Raw genomic sequence first — 23,737 nt, 5'->3', positions numbered from 1 at the left:
ACACTCCTGGGAATATACAAGTTACATTGTCCCCAGCTTAAACCTATCTTTGGAGCTGTCTAGTAAATAAAAAGGGGTATTATTGAAGAGGGTTGTGCTGAGGTGGCCTAATGGGATTAAGTCAAATAAACACTATCTTTCACTAGAAAAGGTTTATCTTCCATCAGGCAATGTGTTTTTCAGAATGAATAAGAAGCAGGTATCACCATACCCAGCCATGGAAAGTTAGAGGGTAACCTGACCTAAAGCCAATTAGCCCCCCCCCCTTTTTAAGGGCAATGTTTGTGGGGGGGGGGAAATCAGAGGATGGAGGGGTATGTGCAGTATATCTCCCAGTGCCCTGCCCTCTTGGAATTCAGGTCATTGTGACTGTCTCAGTCAGTTCTTGAGGACAGTGAGTTTACATTAGCACATTATACTTTTGTGCACTATCTTGGATAAGCTTTTAAGTGATGAAAAGTACTTTAGAAGATGGGTATGGAAAAAAAATAATGAAAACAAACTTGCAAAAATCATCTAAGGAGGATCATGTTTGCTTTCAAGGCCATCTATGGTAAATAAAATGCCTTGGTAGGCAACCTAAGTCCAATCAAATTTGGTCTTAATTACTGAGCAACCTCCTGCCCTCCCAAATTTATTAGATAAAAATGCAAGTACTCCTTGTTTAGTGATCACAGTTGGGACCAGCCACTTGGTTGTTAAGAGAAGCAGTCTCTAAGTGAACCTACATCTATTTTGAGGAGTTTCAGCTTTACAGCCCTCGGAAAGTTGCAAATGTGAGGACAGGTCATAGAGTTAATTACTCTCTTGTGAGTTATGATTTTAGGATTAAAGAATTCTAGCCAAGAAACGTTATTAAAAACCGAATGAAGGTCTTGCACTCTCAAATTTGCTCCTTTGTATGCCAAGTTTCTTTCCACTTTTGTGAAATGAATTAGGAGTGATGGATGGTAAGTCAGTTCACTGCGGGTATTACCGGTACTACGATGCAATAGGACAAGACTGAACAAAACAAGGTTGATCCTTCCCATCCCAGAACAGCTTCTGATTAAACTTTGGGAAACTGCAAGCTTGTGAAGTAAAAGGAAGCGAATCATTTCTGACATCAGGAAAATGATATATCAATAGTCTTGAAACATTCCCATTTGCAAATTAATGTTTAGAGTCTGGATTGTAGAAAATTGTGGTAGAGAATATAATCATGAATTTGAGATGGTTGGCGATATGAATAGATCTAACAAACAAAATGGAGACTGCACTCTTTTTCTGTCTGTCTTTTGGTCATGACCAGGGCAAACTAGTTCCTCTTTTTACCTAATCTTATCAGACCCAGATTGACTCTTCCTGCCCCTCCAGACAAAGCTCCCTGAACCAAAGAATAGAAGCCTCCTTATCAACTCACAGAGCAGCCCAAGGGCAGCCCTAACCAGAGAGTTGCAACATAGTGAGGAGACGGATGAGATACCCCAATCTTCCCTCCTCCATCAGTGGATGACCTCAGGATTCTGTTTCCTTTAACAATGGACTTGCTCACTTCTGTTCACCTAACAATAGAAATGACAACAGGTAGATGGACAAAGATCTCTGTGGCATCCTCAAAACTAGGATTTCCTGCATTGTAGCCTTATTTTTTTAAAAAAAATATTTGCTTGGTTTGGGGTTCCTCTTTTTCTTCAGTGTGCTCTGGACTTCTGAATTTCCCACAACAATTACTTGCAGTATTGCTTTAGGGAACCCCTGGACAAGAACAGGATGGGAAGATCTGTCTCTGCCTTTTCTCAAAGCAAAGATAAATCACAAACAGTACCTCAAAGATGTCTGCTGAAGATACATGAGATAGTAAGGAACAACATGGGGGATGCGTTCCTTTCACTTTGCATATGGAAAAGAGGGTTTATACTCAGCAAGCTGGGCTGGCAGCTCTTCCTATTTACATTTCCTTTCAAAACAGTCATCATGTGCTAGCCTGTAATTATGGAGTCCTTTACAGATCTGGATTATATGTCTTTCATTTTTAGTTACAGATAGTCCACGACTTACAATAGTTCGCTTAGTGACCGTTTGAAGTTACAATGGCTCTGAAAAGAGTGGCTTATGACCATTTTTCACACTTATGACTATTGCAGCATCCCCCCCCCCCGTAACATGATTTACATTCAGATGCTTGACTGACTCACATTTATAAATGGGTGCAGTTGTCCCGGAGTCATGTGATTCCCCTTTTGCGACCTTCTGACATGCAATGTCAATGGGGAGGCCAGATTCACTTAACATCCATGTTACTAACTTAACAATTGCAGTGATTCAGTTAACAATCGTGGCAAGAAAGGTTGTAAAATGGGCAAAACTCCCTTAACAAGTCTCCCTTAGCAACAGAAATTTTGGAGTCAGTGATTCACTTAAGAAATGTGGCAAGAAAAATCATACAGTGGAGCAAAACTCAAGTTAACAAATGTCTCACTTAGCAACATAAATTTTGGGCTCAACTGCGGTCGTAAGTTGAGGGTTACCTGTATTTGAACTTTATAGTTCAGATGCAAAACACTCAAGGGAAGATAGAAGGGGTTTAGAACCACTCCCGTTCTTCGAAGCAGATCTTCTGCGCATGCTGAAATGCTAGTCTAGTTTTCTGAAGGATGGGGAAAAAAGCAGTTTCAAAGATCTTAGGCTCCACGTGCCAAAGTCTCATCCAAAAGATGGTTTCAAACCTTCTATCGCTTGCATAATAATCTCCTGTTATGAGAGGCCCAAAGTCCATTAAGGAAAAGCAAGTGCCTCTAAAAGCAAGACACATTTCCAACAAATTCATTGATGGCAGACTGCCAATTTGCCTATATTTTTCAATCATGGCTGTGAACTGCAGCCAGCATGGATAGAATAGCGCTATAGAAACAAGTCTGCACATTGTCTACATTAGAGGTAAGCAGCAGCTTATTGGTCACTGATAAAGAACAAATGCTGGACGAGATGGATATTTGATGTGATAAAGCTTCTGAATGAGGTAGGCATTCTGAGGTCTGTGGATATAAATCACTTACATAATGCCCCAGAATCAGAGTCACCCTGATTTTTTTCTTTTAAAATTATCATTTTAGTATATATATATTTTAAAAAAACCATTCTACAAGGAAAAGTATAATGACACAGCCCCAAAGCTCCTACTGATATAGTAGAGATCCTCCTGGAAAAGTAATTCCTATGAATTTTATTTTATTTACTGTACAGCATCTACAGAGGCCATGCAATCACTGGTACACAAATATAAGTTTAATTCGTATAAATATATGTATGCATTTAACTAGCTTTGCCCATCAAGTTATTTTGAGAAAATGCAAATCTCCTACAGTAACTGTCCGGGGCAGAGTATATGTTGTCAAAATTCAAACAATATCTCCTGTCTCAAATAGGCTGCCCAACACTAGCACACAAGCCTGTTATTTAAAACCTGCTCCTTACAAACTAACTGCAACTGGTTTATACGAGAACGTTATTGAAAAATGGGACTCGGATTAAAACCTTTACAAAGCTGACCTAGAGAAGCAAAACTATAATCATATACATGCTTATCAAGATGCATGTCTTTCATCTGAAAAGCTTTTCTCCCTTCTAACTTCTACAAAATTATATGCAGCCCACTCATCCTACAATGAAATCTCTGGGTATTCTTTCCTTAGAGGAAGAATTGGCTATCATTGTGACCGATCCACCTGAATTCCCATTTTATTTTTACAGCCAAGCTAGTGCCCCAGGACAGGTATTGGATAGAATGCAGACATTTCACTGCCAGCATTAATATGGCCACACACAGAGAAAGCCTATTGGAAAAATTCTGAACTCATATGAATTGAATTCATCAGATTTAAAAAAAATATTCTGAAGCAAGCACTAATTCTCTTAAAGGTATTAATCTCCAGTGGCACTGTAGCATTTTAAAGTTTTACAAACATTTTTACATTGAGATATACTGTACTGTGTGAACCATTGCAACAGGTTACTCAAAACATTTGAACATGTTTCATTGGCTCAAGTCATGAAAAATACTGTTCCTCATTAAAAAAAAAAAGAATGCCCATAGCCCCCCCCCTGTTCAGGTCACTTTCCATAACCCAGTTAAGTTAGTAATGTGGGTGTTGAGAAAGCAGACCACTCCGTGGTCCGCTAAGAATCCCTTGCCACGTTGAATACGCATTTGCAAGTTCAAATTTTGGAGAGGCCAAGACTGCCGGGAGTAATGATAGTACTATAGCTTTAACCAAAAGTAGTATAAACCTCCTCCTAACAGGTCCACGTGTACGCTACAAACCGCGGTAGCCGTTTTCAAAAGAAGCGGAAGCGAAGTAGCTCTTTTCTTGATATACGTGAGTGGCCCTTAAAAGAGCCTTTGGATTGCTTTATTGGCGAGAGGAAACTTAAGCTCTCTCCCCGCGGATGCGGCGCGCCAGCTGGATATCTTTCGGCATAATCGTCACCCGCTTGGCGTGGATGGCGCACAGGTTGGTATCTTCGAAGAGGCCAACGAGGTAAGCCTCGCTGGCTTCCTGCAGGGCCATAACGGCGGAGCTCTGGAAACGGAGATCGGTCTTGAAATCTTGGGCGATCTCTCTGACCAGGCGCTGGAAGGGGAGCTTACGGATGAGCAGCTCGGTCGATTTCTGGTAACGACGGATTTCTCTTAAGGCGACAGTGCCGGGGCGATAACGATGAGGCTTTTTCACCCCACCAGTGGCTGGAGCACTCTTTCGGGCAGCCTTGGTTGCCAACTGCTTGCGAGGAGCTTTTCCTCCGGTAGACTTTCGAGCGGTCTGTTTAGTACGGGCCATTGTTCGCCTATAGAGCAGCCAATCCCGCCGAAGTAGAAAGCAGAAAATAAGACTAGCCCCTAGAAGGCTGAGTATTTATAGCCGAGTCCTCCTCTCTTGATTGGCTGAGCGCGTTCGAATTTCCCGGGCTCGGAAGGGATTGGCTACAGTGTTTCGCTGTTTCTTCTCTTGCCTCTTTTGTACTCGAATGGATACGTCAGCAAACAGGACATTCAAATTCTTTCTGCTCTGTGTAATAGTGTTCTCACAAATAATACCTTGCAGATAAAGGGTTCCTTTCTGCGCTGCAGAAATCCGGACCATCGATAGATGGCAACAAGGATTTTTTAATGCCTCTCTATAGGTTAGTTATCCATGTTTTTGCAACCCAGATTTTGAAAAAAACTCCAAGGTATTTTTTGTGTATTCATCTACTTAGCGAGGACGAATATAATTTGCAAAAGTGTTGTTCTAATTTTGAATTGGTGAAAATGTTTAGCAGTTGTGGAAATAGCGTGTGGCACAAACGAGACCCGGAAATTAATTCCTCGTCAGCCACAGAAATTTATGAATGATCGGGGTCAGCCCGATCTACCTACTTCGCAGGGTTGTTGTAGAGAAAAATGAGAAGGGAGAAGACTATAAACTCTCCATTTTTTGTGCATCATTCCTACATAAAAAGATATTTAATAAACGCATGTCACCAATAAGCCCAATGTGCTTTCCTATATTGCCTAAAAGAATGGGAGAGCATCTTAACTTCTATAGCAATTGTTTATTCCAAGTTTATTCCATTTTATATTTTTTTCCGTTTCATTTTTCCCATAATTTAAGCACTTGTTATGTAGAATAAATAGTTTATTAATTGATTAGTCACGACCTGGTTATATAGTTTTTCGTTATGCTCCGCTGGCATACAATTTACACTACTTTGGCTGATCTCTAAAAATCTGTCAAGATCGGCTGCTATGGGCAGAAAAGGCCAGAAAGAGCAACTACTTTCACATTGTTCCCAAAATCTGCATGGACGCACCCATGAAAGCTCCACGCAGGTCGATCGGGTTTTCCTAGAAGTGGGGCGCTCCGTGTTGCTCTTTCTCAAGCATAAAATTGTACTATTACGAAGCAATGAGATCACTTTTCTAGGTCCGAAAGATTTTATACACACACACACGCACACACATATGTATACCTTTCTGGTCATCTCAACAGCGATTTATTTTTCAAAATGGATTTAATACTGAAAAAAGGGGTTCTACGGTTAAGTGTCCTTTGGTGAGTTACGGACCAGAATTTTAGATTAAGAGGTTCCCCGAAGGAAGACGGCAGAGTCTGAACAATTCCGCCGGACACGGCGATTGGTTAAGATTACCTCCATATCCGAACCCTTTTATACTTGCTAAGCGGTAGAGGGTTTGGAATGTAACAGCTGAAGCCTTCTGTATAACAGGTGATTTTTTCTAGATCTGAATCAATATTTGCCAACATACGAAGCCCTGGGCTAGGGAAGTGCCAACTCCGATATGCTTTGGATCTGAAAAGGAAACACTTATTCGATACTCTAGACTCAGCTCCTTACTTGAAATTGTAGGTGGCTCTGAAAAGAGCCTTTGGGTTTGAAATTCAATGTTCTTTTCTTCACGGCAACTTCTATTTTCCTTTCGCTTTATGGCTTTCCGTCTTCTTGGGCAAGAGGACCGCCTGGATATTGGGCAACACGCCCCCTTGAGCGATCGTCACTTTGCCCAGGAGTTTGTTGAGCTCTTCGTCGTTGCGAATGGCCAGCTGCAGATGGCGGGGGATAATACGGGTCTTCTTGTTGTCCCGAGCAGCGTTTCCGGCCAACTCCAGGATTTCCGCCGTGAGATATTCCAACACCGCCGCCAGGTAGACGGGAGCGCCGGCGCCCACCCGCTCGGCGTAGTTACCTTTCCGCAGCAGGCGATGAACACGACCGACCGGGAACTGGAGTCCGGCTCGAGAAGAACGAGACTTGGCCTTGGCTCTGGCCTTGCCTCCCTGCTTACCGCGACCAGACATGACGTCGTTCCTGAGTCAAGTGCAACACACCAAGCGCCCAACACAAACCGGCAGTGGTTAGAAATGAGCGAACTGGGGGCTTTTTATGCCTTTCCAAGGTCTGAAATTGCAATGTTTGATTGGCTGTTCAGGCGCCAGGCTTTCTTAGCCAATACGAAGGCAGGTTTGTCAACATAACCAATCGAACGACGTGAAACGGACTCCTTCCAATAGGAACCATAGTATCGCAGTCCTCTTCATTTGCATCTGCGCGCGCAGCCAAAGGGAGTCGAGGTTATAGCAGCCAATGAGAACGTTGGAGTGCAGCTACCCTTATTTGCATAGGAGGCCTTTAAATAGTGGGAAGCCGGACGTTGAACTTGTTTCAGTTCTGTTTGAGATACGCGGAGTGTCTTGTTTTCCGGACGGGAAGGAAGTTTGTTTACTTTGCTGTTCCCATTAGCATTTGTTGGAAAGTACCTTATTCGCAATGCCTGAACCGGCGAAATCCGCCCCCGCGCCTAAAAAGGGCTCCAAGAAGGCGGTGACGAAGACCCAAAAGAAGGGCGACAAGAAGCGGCGCAAGACCCGGAAGGAGAGCTACTCCATCTACGTCTACAAGGTGCTGAAGCAGGTCCACCCCGACACCGGCATCTCCTCCAAGGCCATGAGCATCATGAACTCGTTCGTGAACGACATCTTCGAGCGCATCGCGGGGGAGGCGTCCCGCCTGGCCCACTACAACAAGCGCTCGACCATCACCTCGCGGGAGATCCAGACGGCCGTGCGCCTCCTGCTGCCCGGGGAGCTGGCCAAGCACGCCGTGTCGGAAGGCACCAAGGCCGTCACCAAATACACCAGCTCCAAGTGAGAGGCGGCTGCGCTGCGCAGTAAGGCGACCGAAAAACCCAAAGGCTCTTTTTAGAGCCGCCCACTTCCTCATGAAAAGAGTTTGAGTCGCTACTTTTGTTGTAGCCTTGCCGACTTAAGCCTTGAAGCTTGGGGGACGTCCCCTCAGATGTTGCTTTTCATTAATAAAATGCAAAGATTGGGCTCTGTTTAAAAAAAAATATGGAAAGATGTATAGGGGAAGAAATTTACATACTAAAGTAGAGGTCGAACTGTATAGCGCAGAAATGATTTATCTCTAGTAACATGCTATCTTTTTAAAAAGTAGATTATCTTGTGCTGAATTTAAATGCAAATAAAAGTGCAAAAGGGTTCCTGGGTTGATAGCATGGCTTCCAGATCTGATCTTGCAGGTGTGGAGTTTTAAGATTTTTTAAAAATTCTTGCCTGTAGCAATTTTATAAATGTGGTGAACACTCTTAATACAAGTAGTCCTTGATTTACAATTTAATGATTGTGGCACTGAAACAAATGACTTGCGACAATTTTCCACACCACCAAAGCAGCATCCCCATGGTCATATGATCAAAATTCAAACACTTGGCAACTGGCTCATATTTGTGATGGTTGCAGTGTCCTGATCACCTTTTGTGAGCTGGGAAGCAGATTCACTTAACAGCCATGTTACTAACTTAACAATTGCAGTGATTCAGTTAACAATCATGGCAAGAAAGGTAAAATGGGCAGAACTCCCTTAACAAGTCTCTCTTAGCAACAGAAATATTGGAGTCAATTGTAGTTGTAAATCAAGGACCACCTGTCCTCCTTTTTCTCCTATTTTCTCCAACATTCTTGTGAGGTGGGTTGGGCTGAAATTGAATGACTTGACGCAATGTCACCAGATTAGATTACACTCTTAAGGCAAAAGTAAAGATTCCTGGTTTCTAGCCTAATGCCTTAACTTCTAGACCAGACTGGATTTTCTACTCCTATGTAAGCTGTACTGAGTTGGTGACCTAAATTCATTAAATATAAAGAGTAAGAAAGGGAGAAACACCTTCCTCTGTATTTCAGTTATTAATTTTTTTTAATTCTCAGGAGCTCACTATGGTTTGATTATGAGCTATCAAGTCAGTGTTTTCTCTCATCCATGCAGGTGAGAGATCCTGTCTCTTCCAATCTTCCAGCAGTGAACCCCCATCATGGCTGTAATTGAGTTGATCCACTTGCTGCTGGTTATCCTCTTCTCCAGCATTATGGATTTCTCCAGAAACATAGGTCTTTGCATAATGTGTCCCAAATGGAACAGTTTGAGCCTGAGCATGTCCATCTCAACTGAGAACTCTGGATTGATTTGTTTTCTGGTCTATCCATGGCATTCTGAGGAATCTTCTCTAAGTTCAAAAGCATCAATAATCTTTCTATCCTGCTTACAGTATCACGTGGAAAACCACTGCATGCATGGTTCTGATCTTCTAACTGTAGTTGCATTGTGGCAACTGAATATTTTTTCCAAGGCCTTCATTGTTACCTATCAAATGCTGCCCTGAGGCATATTTCTTGATAACTGGTTTCATTGTTGTTGACAGACAATCCTAAAAGGCAGAAGCTATCCATTACTCCAGCGTTTCCATTGTCAATTCTAAGGCTGATGGCTAATCTATTATTAGTTTAGTCTTTTAATTTAATCATAGTCCAAACATGTTGCAGGAATCCAAATGAGCAGTGATGGGGTCATGAGCTTATGATCAATTCAGGAGAAAAAAAAAAAGTATTTTATTAATTTGATTTATATGCCTCCCCCTATCTCACCCTAGCAACTTTGGACAGCTAACACCATATGAAATATAAAACAGAGAACATATAAAAAAATCTATAATGGCAACATAATCATCAATAAATTATTGTCTCACAGGCTCCAACCAACTTCGTGACCTTCCTGTCCAAATCAACATCCAGAGCTTTCAAGTTTTCCAAAAATGCAATGGTACATTGAGGCAGGTTTCTTTTCCATTCATCCCACTGCATATAATTAATTCAAATATATTTTTGTCTAACAGGCTAGCTGGAAAGTAAAATGCAAAAAAGAAAATGTTGATGGGATGACTGCTATAGAAATCATGGAATCTCTGTTTTGCCATAGTATTAATCTTCATATATACAAATACCTCTAATTCCATTTTCTTGAGCACATGTTCTCCTCAGGGCTGCGTCCTAAGTCTGCTGCTGTTCACCCTGTTGACCCATGACTGTTGTATTAGGTTTGCCACCAACCATATTGTGAAGTTCGCAAATGATACAACAGTAGTGGGCCTTACTCATGATAACAATGAGGGTGCTTACCACAAGGAGGTTGAGGGGTTGGTGAACTGGAGTAAGGAGAACAGCCTAGTTTTAAATACCAGAAAAACCAAAGAAAACATTGTCAATTTCAGAAAAGGCAGGCACAGTGTGTCGTGTATGTGTTGACTTTGAGAGCGGGCAACTAAATTTCATTTTTGTTGTGTGCTGTTATGCCCACAGTAAAAAAAATGACAATAAATGTTATCTTATATAAAATGTAATAAGTTTCAAGTATTCAGATCTGCACTTTATAATAGGCTGGGATGAAGCCATGTCCTGAGATGAGGATATAAATACAGTGTTAATAAAATTATAGGTAACATTTGGTGGCATTCTTTACAGTAGGTGAATCAAACCAAGGTGGATGATTTGATCTAATGTATGTGAAGGAGATGTTGTTTCAGAAATTAAGGTCCAGGCTTCTAGTAGTATAAATCATCTTCCTAAAATGTACTTCCTGTGTTTGAACATCTATAGTGCTAGTATTCAGATCATTACATCTGCTACATTTGCTTTCTTCTCTTGGAACCTGCCAGACTCCTTGATAGATAGTAAACAACCTAAAAAATTATTTCATCCCAAGAAAAATAAGGTTAACATCATTTTTACCAGCAGGGCATTTTTGCCATGTGTTGTTAACACATGATATACTTAAACATAGTTCACACTGAACCTGGCCTTAATAGGACTGTGCTGAATATGAATTTCTGCATTTAGACACTCTGGATTAAGCTAGTTCTTATTGCAACGAGAATGGCATTAGGATTTTTTTTTTAAAAAAATAAATGTTTCTGTGTTATGTGTCTGCATGGTTCTCCCTTGATTTAGTTTAAGAAAATGGATTGGCTTTAAGATGTATCAAGTGAATTTTAATCCAAAATTTAATCTTGGCTCTTCAGTCCAAAACTATTATTTTTACCTCTCCCCAGAGAGCGATGACTGCATTTAGGAAGACTGTCATGCTCCAACATTTAAACTGGAGAGAAAACCAGACTCAATAATGAATACAGTACTTGGATTAAAAAGTACAAGTTTAACAACTCCAACCCATTCTAAAGCATATTAGGTCTTAAATTCATTGCAATGAAAAAATCAAAATAAAAATGTTCTAGCTATGTCTAGATATCTCCTTCTAGAAAGTTTATTTTATGTTGGCAGCATTTCCATTTCAGACAGGAAATCAATGGGTCTGGCTGATACATTTAGTCCAGCTGATCATTTAGTCCAGTATAATCTAGAGGTTAAGATTTTCAACAGAGTTGAAAATGGCAGAAACTAGGCATTTTTGTCTGTCCAGGTTACATTGGAGAGTCGCTGCTACTATAAGCCTAACATGCATAGAGAGAAAAAAGGGAAAACATAAATCTAGCTAATAATATTCCACAGTAGTCTAGCTATGGTTAAGATGGTTTCTGTGACTCTTCATAATGTATAATTCTGAGCAATATGCAAAATAATTTTTGAATTAAATGTAACACAAACTTCAGTCAATACATTCCCATTTTCTTTATTATTGTAGTTACAGAAACAACCTCATTTCCTTTTTTTTTTTTTTTTAAAGCTGGGGTCGGTGTTTTTTTTTTGTTTTTTTTGCCGACTTGTAATTATTTTCTTGTTACAAAGTGATAGAAACTCGTAGGAACAGCAACGGGAAGAGGATTCTGATAAATTTTTGTATCAGTTTTCACACAGTTAAGTTTGTGGCAATTCTGGACTTGATCGGTCCTCTTATGCAAAAACAGTTTCATCCCACCAAAACAGGTTATTTTTCCCCAGAAGGTGGAAGACTATAATTATTCAACTCAACACTTGAGCAATAAGCAATGTCCTTATTCATAAAACCAGAAACAAAAGAAAGGCGCCAACATTTCAGTTTCAAACGGCGGTTTGTCATTGGTGTTTTCGAATTACTTTTCTTTCTCATTGGACAAACCCTGAGGGGCAGAAACCTATGGGGGGAGAGGCTTAGCAGCGTAAAGTAACCGCCCTTCAATGGAAGGTTTCTTTCTGGTCGGGCACTAGAGAATATAACTTCGCTGTTTCCCGGTTTAGAGCACATTTTCTCGTGGTTTTCTGAGCTGAAGGTTTGGTGAAGGCTGAAGAATGTCTGGCCGTGGAAAGGGCGGAAAGGGTTTGGGAAAAGGAGGCGCAAAGCGCCACCGCAAAGTCTTGCGAGATAACATCCAAGGCATCACTAAGCCCGCTATCCGCCGTTTGGCTCGCCGTGGCGGAGTGAAGCGTATCTCTGGCTTGATCTACGAGGAGACTCGCGGGGTGCTAAAAGTCTTCCTTGAAAACGTCATCCGCGATGCCGTGACTTACACCGAGCACGCCAAGAGAAAGACTGTAACTGCCATGGATGTGGTGTATGCTTTGAAGCGCCAAGGCCGCACTCTGTACGGATTTGGTGGTTAAATATTTCAACGAGCTTTTCAAAATAAATCAAAAGGCCCTTTTAAGGGCCACCCACTTTTTCATAAAAAAAGCTGAGTTTCCGCGAGTGCCGTTCCTATGGTTTGTAACCGAGCTTGAATGTTCCCTATAAATTACGACGTGACTGCTAGGAACGAATGCTTCTTAGGGTTGTGGCTGAAATAAACTATGTTCAGCGAAGCGGGGAGCTAAACACGGGCAGTAAAGGCAAAATAAAAAAATGCTTAGAGCATATCTTTGAAGAATCGGCTTAAAACGATTTTCATTTTTTCATCGCACTAAATTTCCGGTTTTCGTTGGTAACTTCAAAATTTGATGCAATCGTTAACCAGACCAACTTAGGTTTATTAGGGGGAATGAAATTTTGGTCCGTATTTTTTTTTTTTTTTTTTAAAAAAGGTTCCTATGAGGTATATATAACCGGATAATAACGTGTATCCTACCAAACAATGGACCTTTCTCTACTGCCGGTAGCTATGCAGGCGTATTTCCCAGCAGTCACGTCCTTTGTTCAAATCCTTTGTTTGCTCAATTGTGATGCAATATTAGAGGTAGCCAATAGGAACCTAAGGGCTGTCGATGAGTAATTTGGTCGCTTACATACGGAGTTTGGTGGCTTTTGTAGTTCCCAAGAAGTGGCAAAGGCAGCGGGATCTTCCTAAAATGCTTGCTTTAGTACCAGATAAAAGAAAGTGACGACACGTGTCCTTGGATTCCAGTTCAGATTTACTCCTTGTGAGAAGACAGCAATCATACCCAACACTTTCTCCCAGGTTTTGTACTTTCTTAATATACTGCTCAAAAAAAATAAAGGGAACATTTTACCATGGAACTGAAGGGGTTTGCGTTCCCTTTATTTTTGTGAGCAGTATATTTTTCTCTCACCTTTCTTCAAAACCGGTTACTTGGCTGTTGAGCCATTAAAGCTCTTTTTAAACAAAAACAAACAACAACCTTGCTTGGGGAACATGTGTTAATGCGTTGTGAGTTGTAGATGATTGGGGTCTTCGTGTTTTGGGATCATTTCCCTGCTGAGGAAAGGGTAGAAGGCAACAGATTCCTCACTAACCCTAGGTAGGATAAACAATGTCTTGTGTGGGCAGAGCCTGAATATGATGTGAGATCTTGTGCTTTCCATCTCTTCTAGTATAATTCTTCACCTAGATGGAGTTATACGTGTTGATGATCAGGAAGCAAGAGAATATAGAAAAACTAAGTGGTTTAACATTGGGAAAAGAATGTACCAAGGCTGCATACTATATAGTGTGTACAATATGTGTTCTCCCCCCCCATATCTATATAGATTGTATCATGAGAAATTCTGGAGTAGAAGAAATAAGAACTGGAAACACAGCTGCTGAGGGAGGTATCAAGAGCTGAAGATATGTGATATACCACTATGGCTGAAAACAAGGAAAAGAAATCTCTTCTTGAAGATGAAAGAAAAGAGTACAAAAAACCAAGCTGCTGCTTAATATTACTATGTCAACAGACAATGCCAAGCCAAAGCAAATAGATGGAGAAGTTGTTATGGTAAAATTACAGATATGTTCCAATCTTTCTAATCCTTAATGTCTAGATTCTGGAGATTCTCAGTCATCCAGGTCATGGTTGTCCCAAAGGTGCCTTTTCAAGAGGCAACTGAACCTTCTTGATTTTTCTTTGAAGATGTTTCACTTCTCATCCAAGAAGCTTCTTCAGTTCTGACTGGATGGTGGGGAATGGAAGGATTTATATTCCTTGCAGACAGTTGATCATTTGCCTTCTTTTAGAGAGTTGTTGAGGCCACCTGGAGGTTTATCTGTGTCCTCAAGGTCACCTGAGTGGTGTGGAGCTGCCTTGGAACTGCTGAAAGGACTGTGTTGTAGACTGGAGATAGATGATGTTGTATCCCTCCCTCTCTGTTGAGAGAGGGCTGTTCAATTTTGAAATAGATGGCCTCTTTGACACCACTTTCAAACCAGTGGTTCTCTCTGTCCAAAATGTGGATTTTGCTGTCTTCAAAAGAGTGGCCTTTGTGTTTTAAATGCAACACAACAGCAACAAAGAGGGAGAGGAGGAAGAACAGGAAGGACCTAGATCAGGGGTAGGCAACCTTGGCTCTTTTATGACTCGTGGATTTCAACTCCCAGAATTCCTGAGCCGGCATGGCTGGCTCAGGAATTCTGGGACTTGAAGTCCACGAGTCATAAAAGAGCCAATGTTGCCTATCCCTGACCTAGAGCTTCATCTGGGATTGCCCAATGGAGGTGACAATAAAAAGGAGAAAGAAAAGAAGCTCCCCCCCCCAGGTAGTGTACTGTATAAAGCAGTGAAAAAAGCAAGGGGGTTAAAGAAAATGTAGTGCTGTAGCTGCTAAAAGCATTTTCTTGGTGCCTTGGACTGGAGTATTCAAATGTAGGAACTGCCACCTAGTGGCCCAGGAGAAGAAGGTTTTAAACGAGACAGCAAATTCTACCCTCCTTTATTCTATAGTACAGGGGTAGTATGTCTGCAAGTTTGAGCGTTTGCAGTGAATGGAGCTCTGCTCTTCTGGAGACAATCCAAAGAAACATGAAAGAAACATTACCATTACCCTGTAATGGTAATGCAATTATTAGCCCCATCTTGGAAGACACCAACAGAGATATATTTGTGCACTCAAAAGACCAAAATTCTAGTTGGTTTATATTTTGATTAGGGCCAATCAACATGACGCAAACCTGTGCGTAGGTTTTCAAGCGCTCCAGACCCCTTCTCCAAGTAAGTCAGAGCATAAAGCAAGGACAGTTTCTTCCTACTTGCTTCTCCCTTTCAAAAGACTTCTAGAGAACTCAAAACAGCACCATCGGCACCTCCTGGTGGACCCATTAAAGGTAATTCAAATGGCCACCTCCCTATTCCAGAAATAGGTTTATCAGATACGTTTGTCATCCTTACCTCTCTACTTTGTTTCTATATCAAAGCTCAGAAGGATGGACAGTTGCTCATATTAAAATTGGCAACAACATCACTTGTGGAATGGTATCAGGTCTGCTCATAATAGCTATCCCCCCCCCCAAAAAAAATCGCACAGGTCTGGGAAAAGAGCAGCATGATTCTCCTTATATCCATAAAGGTCACCAGGGAGGATAAGAATCAAGTTAGCAGGCAATAGAGTGAAAAACTTTGACATTATCAACTTTTGTATCAGCTAGATTCTAATCCAGAGATGGGCAAATGGCAGCTTCCTTGCAAACGCTTCCAAAGGTTAACACAACAACAAAAAGATTGGGCTAAAGAATTTCAGTCTTATGTCATCCAGTAATTTTTGCCAACTAGCTATTTTACCTGTTGGAAAAGTTGAATTGGGGGGAACCTAATCTGAAAAAGAAATATTGCCCATCCCAGTGACCAGTTTTAATCATTAAAAGTAGGTCAAAACTGGTAAAGAGACCACAGAGTGAGTGCTGGTCCAGGATTTTCAGTCAAGACATTTCATAGCTTTTATTTTCCTGTTAATAAGTTGCATTTAATGGAGATAATATGATTTACCATTGCAAGAGGAATTGTGAGCTTCTGCTCTTCCCAGTGTGTGTTCCCATGAGTAGAACATTTGGACCATCTGATATTGCTGTGGAATCAGCCTGCTGGTTCTGAAGAACTTGCTTGATCTGCCACCTCCCATCACTCTGGCACCACACTACACAATCACCAGGACTTACTATCCTTAAAACAAGAATGGGTTTGTCCCTAGTAAAATCTCTTATGTGCATAACTGAATCTGGTTAGTTGTTGTAGTTGAGCCAGACATTTGAGGAATGAGCGTACACCGTCGAGGCCATTCTCCACTTGGTCTCAGGTAGGTGTGATCTGCCGTCGAAAACACCGACATGTAATGCATTTGAGGAAGCTTGTGCTGATGTAGAAAAGTCTGGTGAAGCGAAAAAGTAGGTTGTAATAGGTACTGACGGACAGTTCACCAGAGGTGTCGGCATACTTTAGGGCCACCAATGGTGTGTACAGAGGGTTTGTCTGGGTCCGGAATGGCGGGCGTTCTTTTGCAATGACATTGACCACAGCCTGTTGAAAGGCAAAGGTGGAAAGAGATAAGTGGGTTGATACATTTTAAAAAGTATTCATTTAAATCATTTCTCCTCCACTTTATCTGTCAACACTGCAAATACTGTATATTCTTGCTTTGACAATATGCAGAACTGTCTGGTATTTTTATAGTTAAACCAGGCAACAGGGAAAAAGGGAGGAGAATAAGGATAGCCCGGGAAAAAGAAACCGGAAGTAAATCACATCTTCCAAGTTGATTGGAAGATGTGAACCATGACCCCCCAAAAGGGGGGGGGAAATGCTTAGAATGTATATGCTTAACGGAAGAGAAGCCAGACCTAAGCATTTCCACCATGCTGTACTGACGTCTATGTAACCTTAATAAATGCTTTTAGGAAAAAATATGCCTGAAAGTCCTTTTAAGTGTTTTGTTAATCAGACACCTGACATTATCATCAAAACCATCCCCCAGTGGAGCCGATTCCCTTTCATGGACATTCTTTCTTCTGCTTCCTCCTTGCTGTTAGAACCATGGTTCCTGAAATGTGAGATTGACTTAAAATTTGTATTTTCTCTTCTGGAAGCAGAAAGCCATAGCTCAAAGGTGTACAGCATATTGTGATATATCCAGGATAGTCCCTTGAATTTCTAATTGAAAAGGTCTTAGGTTAATAGGACTAGGAAAGATATCCTTTGGCTGAGCCCTTGGAGAGCCTGAGCCAATCAAAACGGACATGAAAGTGGGGTGAGACATAAGAGTCTGGGCAGGTCATTCAGGAAGACCAGGTGAAAAGTTGATTAGAGGCAGCTTGCTGTTTGCTCACCTACTTACTCACCTACTTGCATCTAGTATTCATGGAATACTAGATGCATAACAGGGTAGGCAGATGAGAATGGGAAGGGAGGAATTGTTGCCAATGCCAATCACTGGAAGAGGATGGATTCTGCTTTGTATGATGGCAACCGAACTCGATAAGCAAGATCTATCTATCTAAAACAGGGATCTCCACACTTGGCAACTTAAAGACTGGTGGACTTCAATTCTCAGAATTCTCCAGCCAGGCTGAGGAATTCTGGGAGTTGAAGCCCAGAAGTCTTAAAGTTGCCAAGTTTGGAGACCCCTGACCTAGAAGAACTTTCCTTCTGTATGGCCCCTCACATCACTTGTGAGATTTCTCCTACCTTAGCCACAGACTCGGGGGACTGGCCCATGGTGGTGAATATTTCATGTGATGCTGGTAGGTAGATCTCCTTGAAGTAGTGCACGGTGGTAGCATCAACTCCTGGAAACTGAGACTTGGCCACTTCCTCCATCAACTTCATCTCAAATTCAGTGTTTATAGGGCCGGGCTCTACCAGAGAGATGCTGCACAGGAAAAAACATCCCAAAAAAGCAGTTAGCAATTGGACCCAGAGGCCATCACATCAGAATTGGCTAATATATTATTTTTACAGATGGATCAGCCTTTTCCCCTGTTCTCTAACCCTCACCCCTGGAAACCCCTCCCATGAAAGGCCCATTTTCTTTGTGGACTTCCAAAGCTTTTAACTTGTATAAAAATTATACATCTAGAACATTTATCCCATTCTTCCTCTTGAGTTATCATTCTAGGTAACCTCTCCAATAAGACTTTTTACTGCTATATCTTTTTCACAGGACACATTTGTATCATTCTGTCTCGTTTCATTGCAAAGTGAGTCCATTGCCAGTGTTGCAAATTGGACCATGAAAACCTCTGGACATCTTTTATGAACAGACACACAGAGGATCCAGTGAGTCTTTGAATTATTATTAATTTATCAAAAGCACATAATGGACTTCTAAGATGTGAATCGGCATGGAATTTCTGGTGAATATTTATGAAACAGCATTTTTTGGACAAATGGGTAAGTCCTGTTTTGTTCTGAGACAGACCCCCCTCCCCTCCCCCATGAAATTTTTTTTTCCCATCATTCCTGAAAATATTTTCTTAACTCTTATGTTCTTTTAGAAGGACTTTTCTCAGAAAGGAGAGATGGAAGGAGATGTCTCCAGATAATGCTCTGTTATCCTGAGTATGCATTACCAGGATTTGGTTTAAATTCATCGTATGTTCAAGATCCAGGAGATTTGTCTTGGGAACCTAGAGGTACTGTCTCTCTGCTTTGTTAGAGCTGCTGTTAGATTGACCTGGACTCATCTGTAGTTCCTTCATGAAGGATGAAGGAACTACAGATGAGTCCAGGTCAATCTAACAACCCCTGATTCGTCATAACTTGAGGGGACAATGCTGGAAGACCAATCTGGCCCCAGGTTTGGAGAGCTGCTGATTTTTGGACGCCTAGGGGTTTGCCTGCCCTTCCAGACTGCTGCTCAATTGCCCTATTCTTTCAGTCCCAACCTGCTTGCTTTTGAAATTAAGTCTTCAGGTGTGTCTGCTTTTGGCCCTTCCAGCCTAGTGGCTTGTTCTTGGCTTTCAATTTTGGCTTCTTAGGATGGAAACGAGCCTGTCGTCTGTCCCAGGCCAGAAATCATTTCAAAGCCTGAAAGGAGAGCCCAATTTTCTAAGTGGTTCCGGCTGACTGGAGGAATCAAATGGGCTCAATTTAACAGCAATGCACCAGGCTACGGCTCATTTATACTGAACCAGAATTCTGAATAATTCCAGGTTGAGGTGATATATCTGACGATGGCCAATATCTAGCATGAATTAAATTATTGTGGCTATAGTAATATACATTTGCATGATTGTACAATCATCCCCCAACTCACTGACTTCCAGATGTGCTGGGCAACAACTATTATCCCCAACCAGCACAGCCATTGATTACTGGCTCAATGTATAAGATTTAACTCTCCCTTGCTTTGTTTTAGCTGATTTGTGCCAGAAATATATACACCTCTTTGGGAGGATTGTTTTTCTTTTTTTCTCTTTTACACATTGATAATGTTTTGAAATTCAAATTTAGAACATGGCATTATAATAATAGTAATTAAGACTAATGTTTTCTCAGCTTTATTTTTCTTGCCGGCTGCAACATGCTTAACCCCAAATGACTCCCTCGGATTCATAACAATGCTCGTGCCAACGTTTGTACTTTACTGCATCGTCTCCAATTCTCCCAGCTTTGGCTTTGGATGTGAAAAAGAAATATGGTGACTCTGAATGTAATTAAAACACAGATTTTTGCCTTTGAATTATTAACAAATGTTGGCTTGCAGCAGCAGTGCAAAATTTGTATTTCATACTAGAAACATCCAACAAGGTCTTGTTTCAAGGCACATTCTGTGTACTATACCATGATTTACAGTGCAGATGTTCAATCCGCCAGATTTGGGGAGATGATAATTCATGAGTTTTATGATCCATGGAGCAATTTGCATACCTAATGTTTTACTTACGAGATGGTATGTAGGATGTACACGTCATCTTATCTTGTGAAGGGGTTGGATTTTGGTAGCTTTAGCCAGGTCAGTTTTCCCCATCTTTGCTTTCTTCAGACTACTAATCCTAGAATTCCTAGCTAACATGGCCAAAGCAAGGAATCCTGGGAAGTGCAATACATCTGGGGAGCAGGACCTATGGAAGGCAGCCTAAAATTACCATTTACCTTCATCATGGGTTTTCTAGAGCTGCCTTTCCAAAATGCTTGGCGTTAACAGAATTGAGAGCTGAATTTGGGGAAGAAAGGAGCGAGCTGTTGAAGGGCTCTTGCAGAAAACATGACACAGTAATGAGGAAAGAGGGAAGCGCAAGATGGAAGGACAAAATGATCTTGATCTTGTTTAGTATAAGATGGGGCAGAGAGAAACTTGAACAGGCTTTTAAAATTCTATCATGCTATCTTACTACGCCGGAAACCAGTTGAGTGTGGCGGTTAAAGTCGCCAGGCGGGAAACCAAGCAACAAGTTCAGTTCCTGCCTTAGGCATGAAGCCAGTTGGGTGACTCTGGGCCAGTCTCTCTCTCTCAGCCCTAGGAAGGGAGGCAAGGACAAACTACAGGTAGTTCTTGACTTACAACAGTTTGTTTAGTGACCATTCAAAGTTACAACAGCATTGAAAAAAGCGAGTTATGGCTGTTTTTCACACTTACGACGGTTGCAGCATCCCCATGGTCACGTGATCAAACTTCAAACGCTTGGCAACTGACTTATATTTATGACGGTTGCAGGGTCCTGGGGTCATGTGATCCCCTTTTTGTGACCTTCTGACAAGCAAAGTCAATGGGGAAGCTGGATTCACTTAACAACCGCTTTACTAACCTAACAACCTGCCGTGATTCACTTTCAGTTCATAACTCATTTAACAAATGTCTCACCTAGCAACAAATTTTGAGCGTAAGGCTAGGATTACTTGTAGCTCTGAGAACGTTGTGAAGAAAACTGCGGACACTTGTGGCCAGGAGTAGGATTTAAAGGCACAAAACAAAGCACACCTTACGTAAAGTAAAGAACTTTCCTGGAATTCTTGCCATCCCCGTTTCTTGACCTGGCCTACCTTGAAGGGTTGACATCTGGATGCTATGCTATGTCTGCTATATGGAGGCTGTATTGCTACTTGGAACTGTCCGTTGGGAAGAATGAGTAGAGGGGTGTCCATGGGGGTGGGATTAAATATGTCAAGACGCCAATCACAAGTAGGCAATCAAATCCTTCTTGTTTATGTGCAGTGTGCTACAGTCACAGCTCCCATCTTGACAAGATCTTCCCCCTTCCCTTAGGACAGGAGTTGGCAACCTTGGCTCTTTTATGACTCGTGGACTTCAACTCCCAGAATTCCTGAGCCAGCCTCACAATGCATATCCCTGGTATAGGCTCAAAACTAGGGGAGTTCTAAAATGATCCAATTGTCTTTAGCCAGGGAAAAACAGGATTTTCCACAGCTGTGAAATCCTCCTTGGTTATGATATTTTGCTGAACGGCAAAGGCTTTTATTAAAAAAAAATGTTTACAGTGCCTTGGTTGTTAGGTTACTAATCATGTTTTGTGCTGTTTAGAAGGTACTAATCAGCGCCAGCATGTTTTCTACTGCTATTTTATAGATTGTACTTAAGGCTGTTTAATTTTCAATTACATTATTGCTTAAATTGTCTATTAGCTTCCTTAGCTATTTTTTAAAAAATATGTATCATATTAGAAATATCAGACACGAAATGTCAGCAACAGAATTGGTACTGGGATATCAGTAAACTCATTTAAAAGTGTCATTTATTATTGCTAATATTACTAGTCAGGAACATTGATCACTTTAATAATAATGATAAAGTTGGAAGGGACCTTGGAGGTCATCTAGTCCAACCCCCTGCTCAGGCAGGAAACCCTATACCATTTCGGACAAATGGCTGTCCAGTTTCTTCTTAAAAACTTCCAGTGTTGGCGCATTCACCGCTTCTGGAGGCAGGTTGTTCCACTGGTTAATTGTTCTAACTGTCAGGAAGTTTCTCCTTAGTTCTAGGTTGCTTAGTTCTAGGTTGCTTAGTTCTAGGTTGCTTTAATGTCTGATGGCCTGAAATAAGCAAATCTTCTTCTCCTTCGCTAATATTTGAGAGCATAAAAATAGAGGTGTGGGTCCAATTGCTCTTATGAGTAGTTGCTAGTATATGTACCTATGTTTACGTAAAGCAACAAAACACCCATGTCATCCCTTGATGATTCTCCCACCACCCCCTCAAAATACTATTATTTTTTAAAAAGATCAACTTTCAGAAGCGCATCTCTTTTTGAAAGTTTCCCAACCTATCACGAGAGATCTCAAGAGATTTTATGGATTTTTCGTTTTCCCTCCTTTTTTGTTTTTGTGCTATTTCTGCTGAACCTGAAAATGTAGCTGAGCATGAATATAAGAGCTCAGATGCACGTGAGGCTAAATAACATTGTAATGTTTGCTTTATGGTAATGTAAAGTGCCTGGAGATGGGTTCTAATGAAGCCTCTAACATTAAATTGCCGTCTTCTCCCAATCTGCTGTCTGCATGTTGTACAAGATTCTTCCTCTTGGTGTTTAGAGTAGAAAATAAAACCAAAGAGGACGCCTTCCTTGGATTCAGAGCCCAAGGCCCCCTCAATTTTGTTTATATATGGGGAACTTGAGCTCAGTTCAGAAGTTGCTGAGTAGCTGCCATCACTGCAGCTGAGAGCACCAAGTGTGTCTAGGGCAGGGGTAGGCAACCTTGGCTCTTTTATGACTCGTGGACTTCAACTCCCAGAATTCCTGAGCCAGCATGGCTCAGCTTGGAAACCTCTCCCTTTCCCCTCAGCATGGCTGGCTCAGGAATTCTGGGAGTTGAAGCCCACGAGTCATAAAAGAGCCAAGGGTGCCTACCCCTGGTCTAGGGAGACAGAAGCTAGGGGGATGTCAGCAACTCTGCCTCTGCCCTCCAGGATCTTGCTGACATCCCCCTTTCCCTGTTGCCACTTTCTATTTTCGATTGCCACCTCTCCCCGCCTAGTGAATGCATTGGCTCCGTTTCACTCACAAGATATTGAATTTGAGGAGCTGCACAGCAAGGCTTTCGCAGAAACCCTCGATGGCAAACTTGGAGGCTGCATAGACATCATTGAAAGGGACACCTGGGAAGGAAGCAGAAGGGGTGTAAGTTTTCATACTTAGTTCCATTTATTCTTATGTTTTTCACACTTAGCCCAAACGTCCTTCGTTGCTTTAGGAAGGTTGAATTGAGAACTGAGAAAATGCCATGGACGTGCTCAGAAAATGATGGGATTAGCTGGTTACTGAGCATCTTTTTACCAATGGCAAATGGAAGGTAGGGCCCTTCTAATTTCCAGATAACTTCAATTTACCTCTTTATTTTAAGAGAAAAAAAGGCACACATTTAGACAAAGGACTAATTTTCAGCCATCATCTCTTTTTATTTTTATTTTTCAGACAGATCAATACAGAATCCAGGGGCGTCCTCGGAAACCAAACAAAGTTAGTGCTTTGCTTTGTAGCATGTTAGGTTTCCACTGAATTGTTTAAAAATTAGTCCAGTTTCCTCCAGAAGTGAGGAAACTTCCGTTTCCATTCAATGTGGTTAGTCTGTATGGATGGAAATTAGAAGGCTGAAGTCCAATAGGCCAAAACAGGAAGGCTGATGCTGTTAGCAAGAATTTGACACTCAAATATAAATGGGAGGACTCATTAGATGGTTGGGTACTGAGATCCTGAAATGGGAGGTATACATTAGAGCCTTTATAAAGTATATAATAATAATAATAATAATAATAATAATAATAATAATAATAATAATAATAATAATAATAATAATAATAATAATAATAATAATAATAA

The 23,737-nt window shown here is 41.3% G+C and overlaps 5 protein-coding genes across 5 annotated transcripts in view; 2 read left to right on the top strand and 3 right to left on the bottom strand.

Moving 5' to 3' along the window:
* Positions 1-4,409: 4,409 nt before the first annotated feature.
* Positions 4,410-4,867, bottom strand: LOC107294059 (histone H3). Its single transcript, XM_015823266.1, has one exon. It carries the CDS (start codon positions 4,818-4,820, stop codon positions 4,410-4,412), a length of 411 nt encoding a protein of 136 aa, XP_015678752.1. The 5' UTR covers positions 4,821-4,867.
* A 1,121-nt stretch (positions 4,868-5,988) lies between these two features.
* LOC107294056 (histone H2A type 2-C) lies at positions 5,989-6,892 on the bottom strand. The gene has a single exon (XM_015823263.1). It carries the CDS (start codon positions 6,837-6,839, stop codon positions 6,450-6,452), a length of 390 nt encoding a protein of 129 aa, XP_015678749.1. The 5' UTR covers positions 6,840-6,892; the 3' UTR covers positions 5,989-6,449.
* A 314-nt stretch (positions 6,893-7,206) lies between these two features.
* On the top strand, positions 7,207-9,589 carry LOC107294055 (histone H2B 8). Its single transcript, XM_015823261.1, has 2 exons — positions 7,207-7,685; positions 8,824-9,589. The coding sequence occupies exons 1-2, from the start codon at positions 7,309-7,311 to the stop codon at positions 8,825-8,827; spliced, it is 381 nt and encodes a 126-aa protein (XP_015678747.1). The 5' UTR covers positions 7,207-7,308; the 3' UTR covers positions 8,828-9,589.
* Positions 9,590-11,638: 2,049 nt separating this feature from the next.
* On the top strand, positions 11,639-12,448 carry LOC107294054 (histone H4). The gene has a single exon (XM_015823259.1). It carries the CDS (start codon positions 12,114-12,116, stop codon positions 12,423-12,425), a length of 312 nt encoding a protein of 103 aa, XP_015678745.1. The 5' UTR covers positions 11,639-12,113; the 3' UTR covers positions 12,426-12,448.
* A 3,811-nt stretch (positions 12,449-16,259) lies between these two features.
* The window catches only part of LOC107294050 (retinol dehydrogenase 8-like), a 17,199-nt gene continuing 9,721 nt past the window's right edge, over positions 16,260-23,737 (bottom strand). Inside the window, exons 3-5 of the mRNA XM_015823256.1 lie at positions 22,923-23,016; positions 17,649-17,832; positions 16,260-16,484 (exon numbers count right to left, since the gene is read on the bottom strand). Of these exons, the coding sequence (XP_015678742.1) occupies positions 16,260-16,484; positions 17,649-17,832; positions 22,923-23,016 (503 nt within the window). The remainder of the gene's footprint in view (positions 16,485-17,648; positions 17,833-22,922; positions 23,017-23,737) is intronic.

Source organism: Protobothrops mucrosquamatus, unplaced genomic scaffold (genome assembly GCF_001527695.2).
Source record: "Protobothrops mucrosquamatus isolate PMUCROS unplaced genomic scaffold, P.Mucros_1.0 scaffold1818, whole genome shotgun sequence".
In the NCBI taxonomy this organism is placed as follows: Eukaryota; Metazoa; Chordata; class Lepidosauria; order Squamata; family Viperidae; genus Protobothrops; species Protobothrops mucrosquamatus.
Note: the sequence above shows the minus strand (reverse complement) of the source record. Positions and strands in the feature narration are given on the sequence as shown.